The sequence below is a fragment of the Balaenoptera borealis genome (genome assembly GCF_965194805.1).
Source record: "Balaenoptera borealis genome assembly, chromosome: 15".
NCBI lineage: Eukaryota > Metazoa > Chordata > Mammalia > Artiodactyla > Balaenopteridae > Balaenoptera > Balaenoptera borealis.
Window position 1 is genome coordinate 8794365 of NC_138871.1, and position 21803 is coordinate 8816167.

At 39.2% G+C, this 21803-nt stretch overlaps 1 protein-coding gene across 6 annotated transcripts in view; it reads left to right on the forward strand.

Moving 5' to 3' along the window:
* TMEM131 (transmembrane protein 131) overlaps positions 1-21803 on the forward strand; it is a 277433-nt gene that overhangs the window by 227408 nt on the left and 28222 nt on the right. For all 6 annotated transcript variants that reach the window (XM_082356108.1, XM_082356109.1, XM_082356107.1 and 3 more), the window contains 13 exons: positions 181-267; positions 3790-3942; positions 4045-4120; positions 4278-4395; positions 6250-6388; positions 7096-7205; positions 7659-7725; positions 14456-14607; positions 15011-15153; positions 16421-16607; positions 17658-17843; positions 18649-18807; positions 19195-19772. In XM_082356108.1, coding sequence (XP_082212234.1) covers positions 181-267; positions 3790-3942; positions 4045-4120; positions 4278-4395; positions 6250-6388; positions 7096-7205; positions 7659-7725; positions 14456-14607; positions 15011-15153; positions 16421-16607; positions 17658-17843; positions 18649-18807; positions 19195-19772 — 2155 coding nt within the window. The remainder of the gene's footprint in view (positions 1-180; positions 268-3789; positions 3943-4044; positions 4121-4277; positions 4396-6249; positions 6389-7095; positions 7206-7658; positions 7726-14455; positions 14608-15010; positions 15154-16420; positions 16608-17657; positions 17844-18648; positions 18808-19194; positions 19773-21803) is intronic.

A 21803-nucleotide genomic window follows, 5' to 3' on the forward strand; every position in this document is an offset into this window, starting at 1 on the left:
GATAGATTAAACAGTATCCATGGGTGATTTTAATTTTGCTTATCAGTTGGTTAATGCTAATATACATCCCAAGATTGGTTCTTTTAATCCCCCAAAATAACTGTCCCCCTGCAACAACTGTCAGTGTCAATCGCAGACTTAAACACTCATTTCTCTGTGGTTTGCTTCTTCCCTCCACAGATCCTAACAATTCCCGTGAAAGCTGTGATCGCAGTGGGTTCTCTGACTTGCTTCCCAAAGCATATGGTTCTTCCACCTTCTTTTCCAGTAAGACAGTTAATTTGTAGCCTTCTTCTTGCTAATTTTTTTTCTCTTTGCCTTTACCTCTATGTTCCTAGAATTCAACAATAAAGTCAGTTACTCTTTATTAATCACTTATTTTAAGGTAAGACATTGTACCAGCTTCTTTAGGAGACATAAAGAAGAATAAGAAATAGTCCCTTCTCTCAAAAAGTTTTCAATCTAGAATGAGAAATGGGTCCATGATTCATAGACGTAGAGCAGGATGTAGAAATTGCCCTAAGAGGTGAAAAATAACATGCTATGAAGAAAATACATATCTAATTGATGAAGGTGCCGTGTGAATTGGCTTGGAATTTCTTCTGGCAGGGATAGACAAGGGGTAGCAAGAATAACATTCAGGGCCCAGGGAACAACCTGAATAGAGACACAGGCAGCAAAGTCTGAGATGGCTTTAGGCAGTGGTGAGTTGTCCAGTTTTACAAGAATGCAGGGAAGTTTCAAGAGAGAGATGGAATGGTACCTTGGAGTGATAGCATGAAAAAAATGCAATGCACTTAAGTCCATGAAAATCTAAAGTTTTTGAGCAGAGGCTGGACGTCATCAGAGTTAAGCTTTCAAGACTGGCTCTCTGGCAGAAGTAAATGTAGGACACGTCTGGGAGTAGCAATAGTGTGCCTGGAAGCCAACCCAGAGACTCTGGCCACGGTCCACAAGGAAAACGTCAAAGGGAGGTTTGAGCTTAAGGCGTTGGCAGAGGCAGTAAATCTCTTTCATACCTCCACGCCTTTGCTGCTCATCTGCCTTGGCTGCCCTTCCTCCTCTCCTACCTTCAAGAACTCCTACATGTCTTTCAAGATCCAATTCCATTGTCCTCTCCTCTCTGAAGATTTCTTCACTAGACAGTACTAGTTATTTCATGTGTTCTTCTGAAACAATTTGAGATTACTTCTCTTGCAGCAAGCCTCACATTGTGCTGTAAATGTTGCCTTATGTGTTGGTCTCCCCAACAAGACTCTGAGATCCGGTGGGAAAGAGATGAGGGATCTTATACCCAAGTAGCAGGTATCTAGTAGGTAATGGGTGGATGAAGGAGCAAAATGATGAAAAAGAGAACATAGGCAAGAGACATTTCAGATAAACCATTTGAACTGTACTTGAATATCTTGAGGAGGTCATACTAATGGAAACAGGTATGGGTAGGTAGGTAGATAGAGGACTCAAGAATGTGACATAGAGTTTGAGCCTGGAGAACAGGGAGGAAAGAAACGGGGAAACCAGGAGGCCACCTTTTGCAGGAAGATAGTGTAGTCGATTAAGGACGCCTTGGAGCAGATGGAAGTGTCTCTCAGCTGTGGTAGGAGACCTGACAGGTTAAGAGAAACAGTACATTGCAAAATCTTAACGCTATATACGATAATACCTAAATTCAAAATTTAGCCTCTTAAATATAAATTAGCTTCAAATATAAATTTGAATTAATAGGTTCAGCACACCTAAGTTTGGGTCTTAATTAAATCTTTGTCTTCTTATCATTCCACTTTGTACTGACTATACAGAACTCTTGACTTCATTATTTATCCAAAAGAACCTTCAATTGCCTTTTCAATCCATGATCTCCTTGATCCCTGCATAAATCCTGGAAGGGAATAATTCAGTAGATGACTAAGTGAAAGGCTCATGGACAGAGTAAATGAGAAGGCATCTATAAAAACAAGGTGTTGGTTTTGCAGTACTTCAGATTAAGCCTTCAGGTATCTTCAGATGGCTTATAGGATCAGATATTTGCTTGGAATTACAAATTAACTTGATAATTGGTCTTAATTGGGCTGCTGTAACAAATTACCATAGATTGGGTGGCTTAAACAACAGACGTTTATTTCTCATGGTTCTGGAGGCTGGGAAGTCCAAGATCAAGGCACCAGCAGATCTGGTGTCTGGTGAGGGCCTACTTCCTCGGTTTGCCGATGGGCATCTTCTCATTGTATCCTCGCACAACCAAAAGAGCAGACAGGGAGGGCAAGCTCTTGTGTCTCTTTTAAGGGCACTAATCCCGTTCATGAGGGCTCCACCCTCATGACCTGATCACCTCCCGAAGGCCCTGCCTCCTGATACCATCACACTGGGGGTTAGGATTTCAACATGTGAGTGTGGGGGAGCACACAGACATTCAGCCCATAACAGTCATGAAATTCTGTAAAATCTCTTATCAGATGGAGACTACTAGAGCCAAGTGATGAAAACTTGGTACTTAAGAATGAACATTTCAAATAACTCACAGTTTAATACTTCGTATTTGAATACCATTGTAAAATGAACTTCTGTATCTGTTCCCTCTTTTGATCCCCACCATACCCCTGAGAGACAAGACGTGGGCACAAGAGTAGTAGTTATTACAGGTGCATGAAGACCAGGTAACTGCCGGGAAGACACAGCTGGTTGGAGGCCAAGCTAGGACTCAGCATAGGCTTCTGCTTTCTTCTCTTATGTTCTTATCCTCACAGCAGCGTCCCCACCCTCTAACATCTTTCTACTCTGGTTAGACTGTAAATGATGAGTGTTAGTCTTAACTGCACCGTCATTCAACTCCTTTTACTGTTCATTTTCTTAACTTCTTTGTCTTTTTTTTTTTTTTTTAACCTTTATTTATTTATTCAGCTGTGCCAGGTCTTAGTTGCAGCACGCAGGATCTTTTAGTTGTGGAATGTGGGATCTAGTTCCCTGATCAGGGATCAAACCCAGGCTCCCTGCACCGGGAGCGGGAGTCCTAACTGCTGGACCACCAGGGAAGTCCCGACTTCTTTGTCTTTCAATACCAAATATTAGACCAGCAGGTCTGGTCATTTTAGAGACTTCTTCAAATGACTAGGAATCAGGTTATAGGATTCTGGTTCTGTATTCAGACAAAAGAAAGTAAAATATTATAATATGATTCTTATTGATGATTATTTGAATCATGTAATTTTTTATTTAAAATCTGGTACCCTGTCATAGGGAGAAGCATGCAGCTGATAAGAGCAATCATTGGTAATTTAATGATTTAATCTGTGTGCTGTTTTAATATGATGCTTGATAACGTGTGTTTTTTAAAAACATCTAATTTCTCTTTGGCACAAATAGTATTTTTCTTTTATAAAGAAAATAGCTTTGGATTTTAGAGTTCAGTTATTTCATCCTGAATTTGGATACTTTTAAGGCAACCTGGCCTTGGTATAATCAAACCTTTCTTAACAAACTGACAGTGACTGCTTCCTTTATTCAAAGCTAGCTCTGTACCTTTGTTAGTATGTGAACATTTTTACTTTAATTCATTTTTACGAAATTGCAGAGATTTTTCCTGCTAATTTATCTGTAATAGGCCATAAAAACAACAAAATACATATATTTGGAGGAGGGGCTCTGGTTACAAATTTAAAGTTTATCAACTTTTGAAAATTCTAAATGTCCTTTGAACTTTGGTTTCCTAGAAATATGTCTGTCAGCTCTAAAGTGTGTGTTCTGAAGAAAATCTACCATTTACAGATGAGTTTGTCTGTTTTCTTCCTTCAGGGGAAAATAGTTCATCAGAGTTTAAATATTATGAATTCCTTCTCACAGAAGGTAAAGATCCAACAAATACGATCTTTGTCAGAAGATGTACGATTTTACTACAAACGATTACGGGGCAATAAGGAAGATTTGGAGCCAGGGAAAAAATCAAAGGTTTGAAAATGTTATATTTGCAAAAATCCCCATCCATTAGTCCTTTGTTATTGTGACCTTCTGTGGATTTGGGATTCATGGTTCTCCTGTGCCTCTTTATAGATTGCAAACATTTATTTTGATCCTGGACTGCAGTGTGGGGATCATTGCTATGTTGGCTTGCCTTTTCTGTCCAAATGTAAGTTATCTTGCCATTCTCTTTCATGCCCTTCACTCCCTCCCCAGAATACTCTTTAATAAAAGGCGGCCACTTTTAAAGCCCATCCCTATCTCTTGATGCTATAGAAATCAGTTGAAGGGCTGACTACGTCATACCATTTGTCTCCTTGGTTTAGCTGAACCCAAAGTACAGCCTGGTATAGCCATGCAGGAAGATGCTTGGGACGCTGACTGGGATTTGCATCAAAGCCTGTTCAAAGGATGGATGGGAATAAAGGAAAATTCCGGTCATAAGTAAGTGGGTTTGCTTCATTTAAGTATTTGAGCTCTCTTTACCAGTATGAAACATGACTTTCTAAAGTTATTCTTATATTAGGTTATTTTATTTCTCTGTAGGTAAGAAAATATGCCTAATCTTCAGGAAATTATAATGAGGCATCTTGAATTGCCATTGTAATTGTATATTTCTCAGAAGTATGCACACTACCATTTTTGTCTTTTTTCCAGTGCTCTAGATGCTTCCTTAAAGTCAAAGAAACTCGATGAAGTTGTCCTTGTGTAGGATAACTTCATTGTTTACCTTAGACACATCCATTTGCATAAGAAAGAAAGTTTCTACCTACCACTGACCTCTGTTAAAGGCTAGGAAAACACTTTCTGGGTTTAACCTCACAGGAGGAGGAGTGTCTCTGCTCCTCCTGAAAAGAACTGCTTTCTCCCTTTCCAGAGCTGAGTTGTTAGGGGTGCCTGGCCCGTTCACATGGGCTCAACCTTATGTCTGTGGCAGGTAGAAAATGTCCCAGCGGCAAATCAGTACCGCATCTGGATTCAAAAGCAAAGACACACTTCTGTGGCAGTATAGAAATTTGATCTTTCTGTGTACTTCAGAAGAGAATTTGACTAGCAAACTGATGAAAACTGTTCTCCATTGGCTGATTTGAAATGTATTTGTCAGTATCATCAGGATCTTCCAATTTGTAGTACTGTTAAGATTTTCAAGCCATGAATGATTAAATCTGCAGGTTTCTATTTATCTGAACTATCTGCTGTGAAAAGTTCTCTTAAGGCAAAAGAGAGTTAAATTTTAACTTTAAAATGGTTAAAATTAGTACAGAGACTACTTCTAATGAACTCACTAAGAGAACACTAATTCAAACACTCCTTGGTTCTCTACAGTTCCATAGCAGACATTGTAAGGTATAGGTCGCCTCCACAGTTTAGCATCCAATTATGAATAAATAACTTGCAGTGCTGCCCTAGGTTCATCTGCCAAGGAACCTCTTCACGCCCCACCCCCTGAAACCCCTGCTTTCCTCTCTGTGAGCCTAGTGTTTCACTCCTAAAGACCCAGGCTCCCTGCCTGCCCTGTGCCACTGTGTTCCAGTTGCACAGTGAATGTGGCATTTTCCCTGCCCCTGCCTTTGTCTTACTTTCTCAGCGTGCATGTTACAGAGAATTTGTTACTCGTCGTACAAAACCGGTACTCTCACCAATATTAGGGTGTCATAATTCAGTAGTCTTATAGGATAAAACAGGCTTCAGTGTTTGTGCCCAGGCACCTTAGCCCCATTTATAATATTGTTTCCTTAGGGAATGTGCTCTGAGTTCTTAACAGCTGGCTTATAAATACTCATAAGTAGGGAAATAGTCAAATGAGGCCCTGAAAATTGCTCTTAACTATATATACCTGGACAGAATCCTCATATGTGTTACCTCTTCAACTGATGTCTTCATTGTATATCAGGATTTTGTTTTGTTTTTTATCTCAAGTGGGGAAAAAGCCATATGCCAAGCAGTGCACTGCCTTCTTATTAGTTCTACTGAAAATATTTGCCTGCTGTTGGTGTCTGGATCTTTCCACTAAACATGCAAGATCCTTTAGGATCCCCATAACATCATGTTATCTGAATATCCCTGCCTTTTCCCTTTCGTATTCAGTACGTAAACAATACTGTACAGGTGATCAGTGATACTTTGGCAGCTCTTTGTGCCAAAATAGAGACATCTTCATACATGTCTCTATGAAAAGCATAATTAAATATTAGAGCAAGTAAAATTTCTCAAGTACACAAGCCTAATAGAATTTCCTGTATTCAGAAAACTCAAATATTTCATTTTGTTACAGTGACTTACAAATTGTTTTTCTAGATTGAGCGCTATATTTGAAGTAAATACAGACCTTCAAAAAAACATACTGTCAAAAATCACTGCCGAGCTCTCCTGGCCATCCGTCCTCAGCTCACCCCGTCACATGAGGTTTCCCCTTACTAATACAAACTGCTCTTCAGTAAGTATTCAGTGTGACATCAGTTCTGGGAAATCTGTAATAGGGTTATGAAGTATCTGCTCTTTTTTTTTTTTTAACATCTTTATTGGAGTATAATTACTTTCCAATGTTGTGTTAGTTTCTGCTTTATAACAAAGTGAATCAGCTATACGTATACATGTATCCCCATATCCCCTCCCTCTTGCGTCTCCCTCCCACCCTCCCTATCCCACCCCTCTAGGTGGTCACAAAGCACTGACCTGATCTCCCTGTGCTATGCGGCTGCTTCCCACTAGCTATCTATTTTACATTTGGTAGTGTATATATGTCCATGCCACTCTCTCACTTCGTCCCAGCTTACCCTCCACCCCCCCACCCTCCCTGTGTCCTCAAGTCCATTCTCTACATCTGCGTCTTTATTCCTGTCCTGCCCTTAGGTTCATCAGAACCATTTCTTTTTTTTTAGATTCCATATATATGTGTTAGCATACGGTATTTGTTTTTCTCTTTCTGACTTACTTCACTCTGTATGACGGACTCTAGGTCCATCCACCTCACTACAAATAACTCAATTTCGTTTCTTTTTATGGCTGAGTAATATTCCATTGTATATACGTGCCACATCTTCTTTATCCATTTATCTGTCGATGGACACTTAGGTTGGCTGCATGTCCTGGCTCTTTTAACGGTGGCAATCTTTCACTTACTGTGTCTTTACTTTGTTTAAGGAAGAAGAGATTACGTTAGAAAATCCTGCAGATGCTCCTATCTACATTCAGTTTATTCCTCTGGCCTTATATTCCAACCCTTCCGTCTTTGTAGATAAGTTAATATCAAGGTAGGCATTGCTGGTAGATTATCAAAATGTTTTCATATTAGCAGTGAATTATTATTTTACACATTTAAAACTTTATTTCAGCTCATACAGTAATAGATTGGGCTTAGAGAAATTCTGCATCTGTAATTTAAGTTGAGAGAAGGTTCTGGGGAGAGAGAGGGATATTATATTAAGCATCTAAAAAAGCTTCCAGTTTAAGACAAGAAAAAAATAATATAGAACTCCTTCCTAAAATCTTATAAAGAGGAAGCAAGTGGTGGAGCCTTTCAAATATTTTAGTTTTAAAAAGTGAACAAAATATTAACTGTAAATTGTAGCTATTTTTTGAAGGCTGTTAATCTGATAACATTGATCTCAAAATCTGCCAAAAGATAAGCACAACCTTAGTATTTATAACCCCTTTAATTATGATGCTGTTTACAAAGAAATATGTGTATGGTTTTTTTATTTCAGGTTTAACTTAAGTAAGGTGGCAAAGATAGATTTAAGAACACTAGAATTCCAAGTCTTCAGAAACAGTGTAAGTATTCAAACTTCATACTATTCCAAAGAAGTAATTCTACAATATGATCAATGCAATTGTGAAAGAAAAATATTGACCATCCTTAAATTGGCTGAAGGGCAAGTTACTGAAGAAGTCAGAACGGTCTAGTAATTATTTTAGAGGCAAAAAGCCCCAGAAGAATGGGTGGGATTTAGATTGCCATGAGACACCCTTAATAGAAGGTCCTGTTTGTGGGCATTAAACATTAAGCTCATGAAGGTTCATAATAATGGCTGCCAGAACCTCTAAGAATATGTAGATAAGGTATATACTGATAGATAATTTTTTTTTTTATTAAGCCTCAAAATATTGAGCTTGGTCATTTAAATTTTTATTTTGGATACTTTCTAATAAAATTGTAAGCTCCATGAAGGCCAGACCCACGGCTAGCTGTATTCATACTTAGCGCAGTAGAGAGCATAGTTTTAACTCAACAAGTATTTTTAAACTAATAAATGTATACGTAAACTGGTTTGTTCTAGGACCAAATATTCTCTATCATACGGGCCGGGCTGAGCAGCCACTAACCACTCATGATTATATAAGAACTTAATGTGTAGGATCTGTGTCAGTCAGGAAATTAGCACTTGGAACTAAAGCCACCTGCAAACTGGCCCAAGTCTCTTGGCCTCAACGCCCTTCCTCCTGCCCAGCCACTCTCCTCCAGCCTTAAACAGCCTGTTCACACCAGCCCTGCTGGCTGTGGAGCCTGCACTGATTCGGCTCTCTGGCTCTCCCTGAATCTTCGTCTGCAAGCACGTTAACTGTGTTTTTTGTTTTCTTTTTGACGTATGGTAGGTACCTTGTTTCCCAGTTCTGGGTATAAACTCCTTGAGAGCTTGTCTTCTATTTATATGGTTTCCTTCCCACATTTATAATACGAATGGTGTTGAGTGAATGAGAGTAGGAATCTAGTTAATCCTCCATCATCTGAATTACTTTGAATGAAAACAGTAAACAGCCAGCTCCTTCCTCTCCTTGCTGTGAGCTCTTTTGCTGAGCACGGTCCCAGTCTGTCAAGTAGCCACGGGATGCCTTCCTGCCATGCTGTGGCTTTGCTGCTTCCCATTTGGAATGAGGAAGGTTGGCTCCTAGAATAACCATGGCTTTGTACCTACTAGCTTGGTCACCTCGACCAAGTAAATAAACCTTTCCAAACTTCAACTTCTTCACTTGTAAGTGAAGTTAATAATTTGTATATAAAAAAGTTTTTGAAAAGGTTAAACAGACCAACATGGAAGCCCTTAGATGGGTTGCTTGGGACATAGGAAGCCCTCAATGAATGTTGACTGGATGAGTCAATCTGTGGCTCACCAGGTGGGAAGGAAAGGCAATACGAAGGTTTTCAGTATTTCATGAGCACCTACTATGTGTCAGCATTATGCCAGTTGCATTCACATTTATAATTTCATGTAATCATTACAATAGCCAGGCTGAGCTATTACTAACCACCCTAAGAATAAGTATTTCCCTTGTTCTGTTGGTGGTGGAAAAACAAAGCTCAGAGAGAGGAAGTAACTTGCCCAAGTTCCTACCTGTCATAACTGGCAGGGCCAAATTCAAATCTAGTTCTCTCAGAGTCCAGAACCCTTGCCCATACTTTCGTGACACATGGTCATTACTGGTTAGGAATCACTAATTAACCTGTCCAACTTGATGTTTTGTAGTTCTTGAAGGATTTGTGTCCTTTCCCATAGCTTTGTGTTTTAATGTATAAGGCATAAATTAGCCAAACCTTTATGGAATTTGTATTGTCTATTGTCTATTTTTAAGTAAATCTTAAATAAGAAAGTAATTTTTAAAAAAAGAGAAAGTAATTTTCAATGTTGTATTTTTCTTTTCTGCTGAGTAATAGGTAGAATACTAGACTGAAATTTAGACAGTCTTATATTCTAGTCCATGCCCTTCTCTTGGAATCTTTTTTACTTTGCTTTTTCCATCCATAAAGTGCCAACATAATAAGTTCAAGGTTATCTAGACTCCAAATATCTAGAAAGCTCAGTAACCAGAAATTCCTTTTACTCTGCTTTTATAAGAGAGGAAATACTCATAAGAAGTAAATGACCTAGTATTTACCTTTTTTTATCTTACCAAATCTTTAGTGGTACCTACAAGATGTAGGTACTGTGAGAGATAGGAAGATGAATAAGAATACTCTAGACCTCAGGAATTTATTCTAAATAAGAAATGCTGGAAGGAGGTCTTAGGGTGAGCTTAGGATAAATTCTATCACAGTTCTCTACAGTGCTATAAAACTGTGGATCTCAGAATATTTGGTCTCAGGATTCCTTTACAGTCTGAAAAATAATTAAGAATTTCTACTTTATCTCAATTTTTAAAAATTATTAAGGACTCCAAAGAGATTGTTTGTTTATGTGGTTTGCATCTATCAATATTTACCATAGTAGAAATTAAAACTGAGAGATCATTAAAATATTGATTTAATTCATTTAAAATAATAATAAAATAATAATAAGCCCATTCTATTTGACATAGATAATATAAAAATGAAAAAATAGATATATATTTTTTTAAGAACCATTTTGTAAGAAGAGTAGATTGTTTTACATTTTTACAGAGCTCTTCAATGGCTCTCTGACTTAATATACAGATAGATTCTCCTGTCTGCTTCTGCATTTGGTCTCTTATGATACATTGTTTTCGATGAAGTATATGATAAATATCTGACCTGACCTGACACATTCATGTAGTTGCAAAAAGGAGTGTCTTAATTGCCTTTTTAGTTATCATAACACCATGCATCAGTCATTTGGAAAATATTGCTTCACTAAGATATGAAGAGCTTCCAAATGTTGACACAATTCACTCTGCAGTATCCAGAAAATCATATTCATTCTTACAACCACTAATCTCATCAGGGAGTTCTTTAACTATTGGCTCTAAAGCTCACAGGGCCAAAATTCTAAATTTCGCTCAAACACTCAAATTTTACCATTGGCAACAAATGCTTCAGTTGTTTCCCTTAAAGGAACAGATGCACTTCATTTTCGTAAAAATGTCTACTAACTACTCCAGTCTGAATAACCATATATGGACTGTCAATCGTTCTTTCAAATATAAATGGTGTTGCGGAGGCAGGAACTAGTTCAGTTGGCATCTGAAACGATAGCTCTCCCAGACAGCATGGTCCAGCATGCTGCAAGGGGTGTTGCGTGCGTACTCCAGTTTATCACATGGTATTGAAAAGGCATGTGCTCAGTAAACAGCCTCACCTGCCGGAGAGCAGACAGCAGAAACAAGAAGAACTACAGTCCTGCAGCCTGTGGAATGAAGACCACATTCACAGAAAGATAGGCAAAATGAAAAGGCAGAAGACTATGTACCAGATGAAGGAACAAGATAAAACCCCAGAAAAACAACTAAATGAAGTGGAGATAGGCAACCTTCCAGAAAAAGAATTCAGAATAATGGTAGTGAAGATGATCCAGGACCTTGGAAAAAGAATGGAGGCAAAGATCGAGAAGATGCAAGAAATGTTTAACAAAGACCTAGAAGAATTAAAGAACAAACACCTAGAAGAATTAAAGAACAAACAAACAGAGATGAACAATACAATAATTGAAATGAAAAATACACTGAAGGAATCAGTAGCAGAATAACTGAGGCAGAAGAACGGATAAGTGACCTGGAAGATAGAATGGTGGATTTCACTGCCACAGAACAGAATAAAGAAAAAAGAATGAAAAGAAATGAAGACAGCCTGAGAGACCTCTGGGACAATATTAAACACACCAACATTCATATTATAGGCGTCCCAGAGGAGAAGAGAGACAGAAAGGACCAGAGAAAATATTTGAAGAGATGATAGTCGAAAACTTCCCTAACATGGGAAAGGAAATAGCCACCCAAGTCCAGGAAGCGCAGAGAGTCCCATACAGGATAAACCCAAGGAGAAACACGCCGAGACACATAGTAATCAAACTGACAAAAATTAAAGTCAAAGAAAAATTATTAAAAGCAACAAGGGAAAAACAACAAATAACATACAAGGAACTCCCATAAGGTTAACAGCTGATTTCTCAGCAGAAACTCTACAAGCCAGAAGGGAGTGGCACAATATATTTAAAGTGATGAAAGGGAAGAACCTACAACCAAGATTACTCTATATCCGTCAAGGATCTCATTCAGATTTGACAGAGAAATCAAAAGCTTTACAGACAAGCAAAAGCTAAGAGAATTCAGCACCACCAAACCAGCTCTACAACAAAGGCTAAAGGAACTTCTCTAAGTGGGAAACACAAGAGAAGAAAAGGACCTACAAAAACAAACCCAACACAATTAAGAAAATGGTAATAGGAACATACATATTGATAATCACCTTAAATGTGAATGGATTAAATGCTCCACCCAAAAGACACAGGCTCACTGAATGAATACAAAAACAAGACCCATATATATGCTGTCTACAAGAGACCCACTTCAGACCTAGGGACACATACAGACTGAAAGTGAGGGGATGGAAAAAGATATTCCATGCAAATGGAAATCATAAGAAAGCTGGAGTACCAATACTCATATCAGATAAAATAGACTTTAAAATAAAGAATGTTACAAGAGACAAGGAAGGGCACTACATAATGATCAAGGGATCAATCCAAGAAGAAGATATAACAATTATGAACATATATGCACCCAACATAGGAGCACCTCAATACATAAGGCAACTGCTAACAGCTATAAAAGAGGAAATCGACAGTAACACAATAATAGTGGGGGACTTTAACACCTCACTTACACCAATGGACGAATCATCCAGACAGAAAATGAATAAGGAAACACAAGCTTTAAATGACACAATAGACCAGATAGATTTAATTGATATTTATAGGACATTCCATCTGAAAACAGCAGATTACACTTTCTTCCTAAGTGTGCACGGGACATTCTCCAGGATAGATCACATCTTGGGTCACAAATCAAGTCTCGGTAAATTTAAGAAAATTGAAATCATATCAAGCATCTTTTCTGACCACAACGCTATGAGATTAGAAATAAATTACAGGGAAAAAAATGTAAAAAACACAAACACATGGAGGCTAAACAACATGTTACTAAATAACCAAGAGATCACTGAAGAAATCAAAGAGGAAATCAAAAAATACCTAGAGACAAATGACAGTGAAAACACAGCGGTCCAAAAACAAAAGAAGGCACGTGCTCAAGGGTTGAGATTTAATAAGATTAATATTTATTACTGTTTAATCAGTAACAGTTTTTTTGGTTTTTTTTTTTAACTGCAAGTGCATGGCAGTGAGGAAGACAGTGGCTACTAGGGAAGTTTGATGCCACTGCCTTGCTTCTAGATAAAGGGTCAGCAGTTTTACCCACCATTGCTTTTGCTGACCATCAGTGCAAAGGTCAACACGGTGAAAAAGGCAAAGAACGTCTGTCGGTGTTCTGAAAATAGTTTTGACACCTGAAAAGACCTCTGAGATCCCCAGGGGTCCATGAATCCCTCTTTAAGAACCACCACTACAACAATTATTGAGAATTATTGAGGGCCTTAGTGATATCCCAGAGGCATTACAACATCCTAAAGTATTTTCCAAGTCATCAGAGTTTAAATTAGTTGTTTTGGCAAATATATGTATAATGTATAACGTGTTCATCAATTACTCAGAATAGTTCATTTAAAAGGGAACCTATTTACCAACCATTTTGGAGCAATCGAAACATTGTTGTCCTAGTAGACACGGACAGAGAAGAATTTTCGATGTAGGAAAAAATATTTGCCTCAGAAGTGAGAATTAAAAAGTAGTGTGCTTCACAAAGTCTATTGACTATGAAGTTATGTTTGTAGAATCATGCTGTTGAAGTAGATGGATCTGTATATAGTAGAAAAATCATGCAAAATGCACTCTCCTTTCACAAGTTAGCAGAGCCATGTAGAGCTATGGACATTTATACCCAAGTATTACCAACCCTTCCCCCCAAAAAGTTTAAGGTTAATGTTACTTGAAGTCAGAACAGTGTAACCTTATATGTGAACTATGATTTTTTAAAAAATAAAAAACAAATGTTTTTTAATTTTATCTATAACTGTCGGGAAGTCATATTTTGATTATTAAACTAAGCTATTGAACTTTAAATCATCAAGTGTTTATGAAACAGTAATTATGGGCTTAGCTTTCAAAATAAAATTCAAAGATAGATTGATATGAATTGGAAATATTTTTACAAATAAAATGGTGCAACCTTAAGATCCTCCAGCTGGTAGTCTGTCTGAGGGGAGGGGCAGAAAAACAGTGACTGAAAGGGGGGGACAGCACCGGTAGGACTTCCGGGTGCTGCGTGTTCAGTACACAGCTGTTTGCTTTGTGCCAAAACACTGAGCTACTCATCTCTTAGGTTTGTGTCCTTTTCTGTTTTTGTGTCATGTTTCAAAACTTTTAAAGTTAAAAATAAAAAGATGTGTACACAAAAACAAGTGCTTAGTACAAACATGAAGACTTTGGTGACCTGGGGAACAAAGCCCTTTCTGGGACTTAATGCGGAACATAACGTGTCGCCATTGGTTGCCCAGCTCTGCTTGCCAACCATCCAGCCTCTAAGTCATCAGGGATAGAACTGTTTATATAGTTGATCAATTTGAGGAACTAATACTGGGCTGTGGATGGGGTAAAGGGAAAAAAATTTTTCCAGAGAATATACTAATGACTCCTGTTTGTTTACCCAATGATTCAAGGCTCATCCACTGCAGAGTTCAACAGGATTTACAGAAGGCCTCTCCCGACATTTAATTTTAAACCTAATTTTAAAACCTGGAGAAAAGAAATCTGTCAAAGTAAAGTTTACTCCAGTTCACAATAGAACTGTTTCTTCCCTAATCATAATCAGGTACGTTCTGTGATTTAAGTGTGGGTTGACTTTTAGTACTTACATAGAGTCCTTTCTTGATTCGTTTCAGTATTAATATTTGCATTAATTTATTTATGAAATAGGGTATTCATTTTGCCCAGAATACACACACATACCACGCCTCATGAAAGATACCTTCGTGATTATATTTTTAGCTAAAAGACCTGAATACTGTCTTCCTGTACCACGTGTGACTCTTCAAAGTGAAAAGCTCTTGCTCCTTTTCATGTAAACGTTTAAAAATTTTTCAAGTGCAAATGTTTCACCATTAAATTTAGTGTATTAATTTTTACATGGTTTATAAAGTAACAGTAAAAGTTATAGATCAAAAGATTGTGCAAATTTAATGGGAGGAAAATCTGTGGTTCTTGTTCTTACATAGAAATAACCTGACTGTGATGGATGCTGTGATGGTCCAAGGACAAGGAACAACTGAGAACTTGAGGGTGGCAGGCAAGCTTCCAGGTCCAGGGAGCTCCTTGCGCTTTAAAATCACAGAAGCATTATTAAAAGACTGTACAGACAGTGAGTATTCCTATCATATCCAAGGGCACAAATTTCAGCGTTTGTTGTCAACAGTAAATAATTCCAAAAACAAGAACAGTATTTCTACATGTGCACATGTGTATATTAGTGATGGATACTTAAGATTTTTTTTTAAATTTATTTATTTATTTATTTATGGCTGTGTTGGGTCTTCGTTTCTGCGCGAGGGCTTTCTCTAGTTGCGGCAAGCGGGGGCCACTCTTCATCACGGTGCGCGGGCCTCTCACTATCGCGGCCTCTCTCGTTGCGGAGCACAGGCTCCAGACGCGCAGGCTCAGTAATTGTGGCTCACGGGCCCAGTTGCTCCGCGGCATGTGGGATCTTCCCAGACCAGGGCTCGAACCCGTGTCCCCTGCATTGGCAGGCAGACTCTCAACCACTGCGCCACCAGGGAAGCCCGATGCTTAAGATTTTAAGAAAACGCCCTGACTTGCTTTCAGAGTTGTTTGGTTTGGATCTTAAAAAATTTGAAGTGTCAGTATTCATTGCATGCCTTAGATGATTTACTCTGAATGTGAAAAATAAAGCACAGTAAGTCCCCTACATATGAACCTTCAAGTTGCAGACTTTCAAAGATGCAAACATGGGTTTGCATGTCCCATCACGTAAGTTAGTTCACGTGTCTGACGCACATTGTCACGTGTGTGCATCCTCTACAAGTGATTGTACTTTTGTGTACTTTACAGTACTGTATAGAGTACAGTAGTACAGTACCTTTATTTTAAGCCCAGGATGTCCAGAAGCAACCGTAAAAGCAGCGGTGATGTAGCGAGTACTGCAGGCAGCCCCTGTATGCCAGCTGTTTACTGTACTACTGTACTTTCCAAGGAACTGTACTGTAAGATTAAAAATGTTTTATTTCTTGTATTTGTTTGTTTTTTATGTATTATTTGTGTGAAACGTATTATAAACCTATTACAGTACGGTACTATATAGCCAATTGTGTTGGTTAGGTACCTAGGTTAACTTCGTTGGACTTAACGAACAAATTGGACTTAGGAACGCACTCTTGGAACTAAACTCGTTTGTATGTAGGGGTATTACTGCAAAATTAAACTTCTGCCATCTAAAATGACTTAACAAGGTAGAGTACTTCCTGACGAAATCTGGGTAACGGCTGATCTCTTTGCCCTGAGGAGCTCATTCATAATCTCTGGGATACATTCATGAAGAATGTATTATCATTGCTTGGACCTGGAGCACAGGATAGCAAGATTTATACTCACTCCTCATTTTTTTCCTTTAGGTTTGAAACTAAGAGAACCAAATTTCACATTGAAAAGAACATTTAAAGTAGAGAATACAGGACAACTTCAAATTCACATAGAAACCATTGAAGTCAGTGGGTACTCATGCGAGGGATATGGCTTTAAAGTTGTCAATTGTCAAGAATTGGTACTAAGTGCCAATGCCTCTAAAGACATAATCATTTTGTAAGTATTTTCTCATAAGATAATGAATCACTAACTTCTCATTAACTTTTTATACTGGAGTTGTTCAAACGTTATGCTAAAATTGTTTTCATACTCACAAAAAAAGGTCTTTATCCACAAATATATTCATTTGATTTTTTTTTTCACTTAATCTTTGGTTATTTCTTCATATCTTTGTTTTCAAAATTGTGAAACTCCAAAGTGGATCAGATAGTCTTAGAAACCAGTTTCAAAATTATTTTCAAGATTGTGTAGGAAACTGACTATAAATTCAGTCTCAGCAGCAGAGCAGACACCTGTGTTACACACATGCAGTTTTTCCGTGTTGTGCAGTGTATACAAATGTGTGATATTTTGGTCAGAAGACAGTTTTAATGCCTACATCGGCAATAGTTGCCGCATATTTTAACAATTGATAACTTGTAATGTTATAAAGTTGATATAATAAAATGTAACTTCTGTCCCCTTAATGGAACGATAATTTCATGACCTTCAGTGGACACTTACTTTATAAGTAACTACATTACTCCATGTAAGGCATGACACTTGGCACCTGAAGGTACAGTGAGGAATAAGACACCTTTCCTCAACGTGCAGATCGTGTGCTTGCGGAGCATACAGTTAACAAAATAAAAATAATATAATTAGGGCAGAAAGCAGTGCTGCAGGAGATGAACATCAGTAGGGCTAGGGTGGTTCTCTACACACACAAAAAAAAGGCATTGGGAATGCATCGTAGGAGAAGAGTGTGGATTAAATAAAGGAGGAAGGAGGAGGGAAGGGAAAGAAGCTCAGAGACTACTTTCCTAATTAATAATCATGGGAAGCTGATTATTGTTCTCTTTTTATGTAACTTCTCCAATTATCCACAGAATATAGTTGTTTTGGTTATTCACCTCATAGGACAATACTTTGTCCATCTTAAAATGAGAAAGTTGAATAAAAGTATCAAACTCTAAAATTCTGTGTTCTGTTTCAAAGGCATTATATTTAAACTGTTTGCGGTATATTTTTAAAAACTTTAGTCTCACTGCCATCATTCCGTTTTAGGTTTACTCCTGATTTCACAGCTTCTAGAGTTATTCGTGAACTGAAGTTTATAACAACCAGTGGCTCTGAATTCGTATTTGTATTGAATGCATCCCTTCCTTACCATATGTTAGCAACCTGTGCAGAAGCCCTGCCCAGGCCCAACTGGGAGCTGGCTCTGTACATCATCATCTCAGGAATAATGAGGTACTTGTGTCTTCTTTCGAGATTAGTATTTAGGCATCACTTGACACTGTTTATCATGGGCCCACTACGTGCCAGTCACTGTTCTGAGTGCCGGGGATTCACCAACGAACAAAGCAGGCAGACCTCTCTCGTCAAGCCTACATACACCAGTGGGAGCAGTCAGAACTGAACCCTTCTTGGGTGGCGTATATGATAAACCAGAGTCTTTTCTACCTTTGAAATTTGTTATACAAATTAAGTACAGGTTAATTTCTTAAAGGAAAAAAACACGCATAGTTTACCAGGTAGTTACTCGATTTGGGCATTTGTACTGTACTCAACATAATAGTTTATTCTTCTGGAGTCATACCTAAGCAACATAAAACTGATGAGAAGTATTTTTTAAACCCTCAACATCCTCATCTTTTTTTCAGCATATTTCTTTATGTTTCTTTAAGAATGAGATATACTCGCCTCTGAATTAACTTACATAGTTACCCTGCACATCCTTTAAGGGAAAAGAGTTGGCCTAGAGAGTTAGAACTAAAAGAAAAGATAAGAGCTGCTGCTTCTTGGTAAAAGAAAAGCTACCCTGCAGTGTCTGTTCTGATACAAATAATTTCCTCCATACGAGCCTCTGTGTACGTTGGCATTCTAGAAAAGTCAGTATGCAAACTTTCATCCATAATGCTTTTTTGTCATGTCACAGGCATTTTGTTTTTTATATCATACTGTACTTTACCAAGAAACTTGCCTTTAATGTCACATTTTGTTACTCTTGCACTCACAAATGAACCCCGATTCTCCAACTTCTGTACCCCTGCAGTGCACTGTTTCTTTTGGTAATTGGAACAGCCTATTTAGAAGCTCAAGGAATTTGGGAGCCATTTCGAAGGCGACTATCCTTTGAGGCCTCGAACCCGCCCTTTGATGTCGGAAGACCATTTGATCTCAGGAGAATCGTTGGTATTTCATCTGAAGGAAAGTATGTTCACCTGCCGGAAATAAATTCTCCAATATATATAGATTTGGCCGATGTAATTGAAAGAAAAAATAAGTTTCTTCTTTTCATCTTTGCTCAGGGGGAAAAATCTTTAATACCCTGCATATAGTGCTCTGTTACTAAGAACTCATAGCGAATGCCATGTTTTTATTATATTGATAAGGGTAAAAATATTCTCAGTTGTATCAATACCTCAATTCCTAAATTGTCAGTTAGAACAGACCCAGTCCAGTTGTGGAAAGTACCCTATTTCTTGCTGTTTTTTCCTTCGGGTAGTTCATATTTATGATGGCTATGCTGTTGAAGTAATTTTTTTAATCTTAGATCTTGTAGGTTGCTATTACTGATCTGCAGTTGGTCCTTTTTCAGCTTGAACACACTCAGCTGCGACCCCAGTCACAGTAGGGGGTTCTGTGGAACAGGCAGCTCGGCGTCCCGGCCCAGTGCCGGGAGTCATAAGCAGTGTGGCCCACCCGTGCACGCACACAGCAGTCACAGCAGTAGAAACTCAGCTGACGTGGAAAACGTCAGAGCCAAAAGCAGCGCAAGTACCTCGAGCAGGACTAACGCCCAGTCGGCGAGCAAAGCCGGCGCCCTGGTCTTAGATCCACATGCCGTGGCCCAGGGTCACACAGCAGGCAGGAAGTCCAAGGGGGCAAAACAGAGCCAGCACGGCAGCCAGCACCATGCCCACAGCCCGCTGGAGCAGCACTCGCCACCGCCACCGCCAGTGCCTCAGCACCAGGAGCCGCAGCCCGAGAGGCTGTCCCCCACACCCCTCGCGCACCCCTCCCACCCAGAGCACCCCAGCAGCACACGGCACAGCTCGGAGGACTCAGACATCACCAGTCTCATCGAAGCCATGGACAAAGACTTCGACCACCACGACTCCCCACCCCTGGAAGTGTTTGCAGAGCAGCCGCCTTCACCACTGTCGAAAAGCAAAGGTAATCATGGGTTCTCACGGCCAGGAAAGCGTGACATGTGAGGGGAGAGCCAGCGCGTGTTTAAGGGGCTACTGTGATCGTAGTTGTGATGAATAACTAATTCAGTAGGTGTTCTTCTGGCTCAAGTTCATCTCTGCTCTTGGACTTCAGCTTTTCCATATCAAGATGCAAATAGAGGTATCCATTTGTCATAAAAGATATTTGTATTTCTTAGATTACTTGCCAAATTCAGAAATTTATTGGACATCTACTGTTTTCCTTTTCAACTGCGTGTGATTACTGCGTTACTGTGGTAGGTTGAGCGTTTTTTTTTTAATTGTTAAAATAATTTTAACAGAACGGAGATCATCTGCCTTTTAACTCAAAAATAGGACTTCTGCACAACCTGTGCTTTAGAGCAGGGATTGGCAAACTACAACCCGTGGGCCAAGTCATCACCTGTTTTTGTAAATAAAGTTTTATCGGGACCCAGCCGTGCTCATTCGTTTACGCACGGTCCATGGCTGCTTTTGTGCTGCAGCAGTAGCAGAGCTGAGCAGCTGCAACAGAGGCTGTAAGGTCCACAAACCAGAAAATATTTACTGTCTAGCCCTTTCCAGAAAAAGTTTGCTGACCCCTGCTTTAGAGTTCTTCATGCTGTATTAGTTATCCGTTTCTCGGTAACAGTTACCCCACAACCTAGTGGCTTAAAACCCCACCATTTACTATCTCACAGTTTCTGGGGGTCAGGCATCTGGGTGCAGCTTAGCCGGCTTCTCTGGATCTCACAAGACGGCAGTCAGGGTGTTGGCCAGGGCTGAAACCTTCGTAAGGTTCAGCTGAACGTGGACCTGCTTCCAAGTTCACTCAGGTGGTTGATGGCAGGATTCATTTCTTCACGGCCTGGTGGACTGAGGGTCTGGGTTCCTTCCTGACTGTGGCCAGCCACCTCTGCATAGAGCAGCTCAAAGCCGTTGTTGGCTTTACCAGAGCAAGCAAGTAGGAAGGCAAGAGAGAGAACAAGCTGGCAGGACAGAAGTCATGGTCTTCTGTGACCTACTCTTGGAAGTGACCCCCCATCACTTCTGCAGTGTTCTCATTAGAAGTGTGGTCCAGCCACACTCCGGGAGAGAGAGTTCCACGAGAGCATAACGTGGGGCTCCCTTCTTAGAAGTCTACGCACCACACATACATAGGCAGGCTAATTTGTAACTTCCAGAATCAAAATGTGAAAAATAGTGAATGGCCTCTGGCGATATTTCAGTTGATTCCCTTTACAGCCTGAACTTTTTTGCATCTTCTTCTCTCTCCTGTGGCAGCCATGCTAATACATTACTCTAAGCCTATTTAAGTCCCTCCCTCACTGAGGTACCAAGGAGTTTTTGCCTTTGGTTTGCACAGGGAATAGGGAACCTGGCAGCCCTGAGAGGCCAGAAGAAACCTGACGCCCCAGAATCCAGGAGTTTTCTTTTAGAGAATTTCTTAGTTCCAGTGATATGAAGACTAGTTCTATATGGTCTTCTTAGAATTACTTGCATTTGGATTTGTAAAACAGTAGAAAGTCTTGAATAATATTTAACTTCTTCCATAGAAATCTTTATTTGTTGTTATCTCATTAATAGAGCTTACATATTTTAGGGTAATTTTTATAGTAATATTAAATGAATGCTTAAAGTTCCTTTTTTAAATTAGATCAAGCTACATAATGTGTTTTTCTCCGATCGAGAGCATGAATAAAATAAACATATATTATCCTTTCTTACCACAAAGAAAGGCTCTGGCAGTCAAGGTGAGCGCCTTGTCGCTTGTGTCTAAGATAGTCCTCTAACACCACCATAGGCCCGTTTTTCTTTTCAGGGCCATTCATCTAGAACATAAAGTTTAAAATTTAAAAATGTTTTTTATTGTTCACAGTGGTCCGAGAGTCGACCTACTAAAAGCTGTGTAATGATGGAGCGTGGGTACCACATTATTAGTGATTCTTGAGCTCACAAGGAAGCAGTGATTACCAGCTTCACTTGAGCGGCCACCCCACTTGGTAGCCTTCCCACT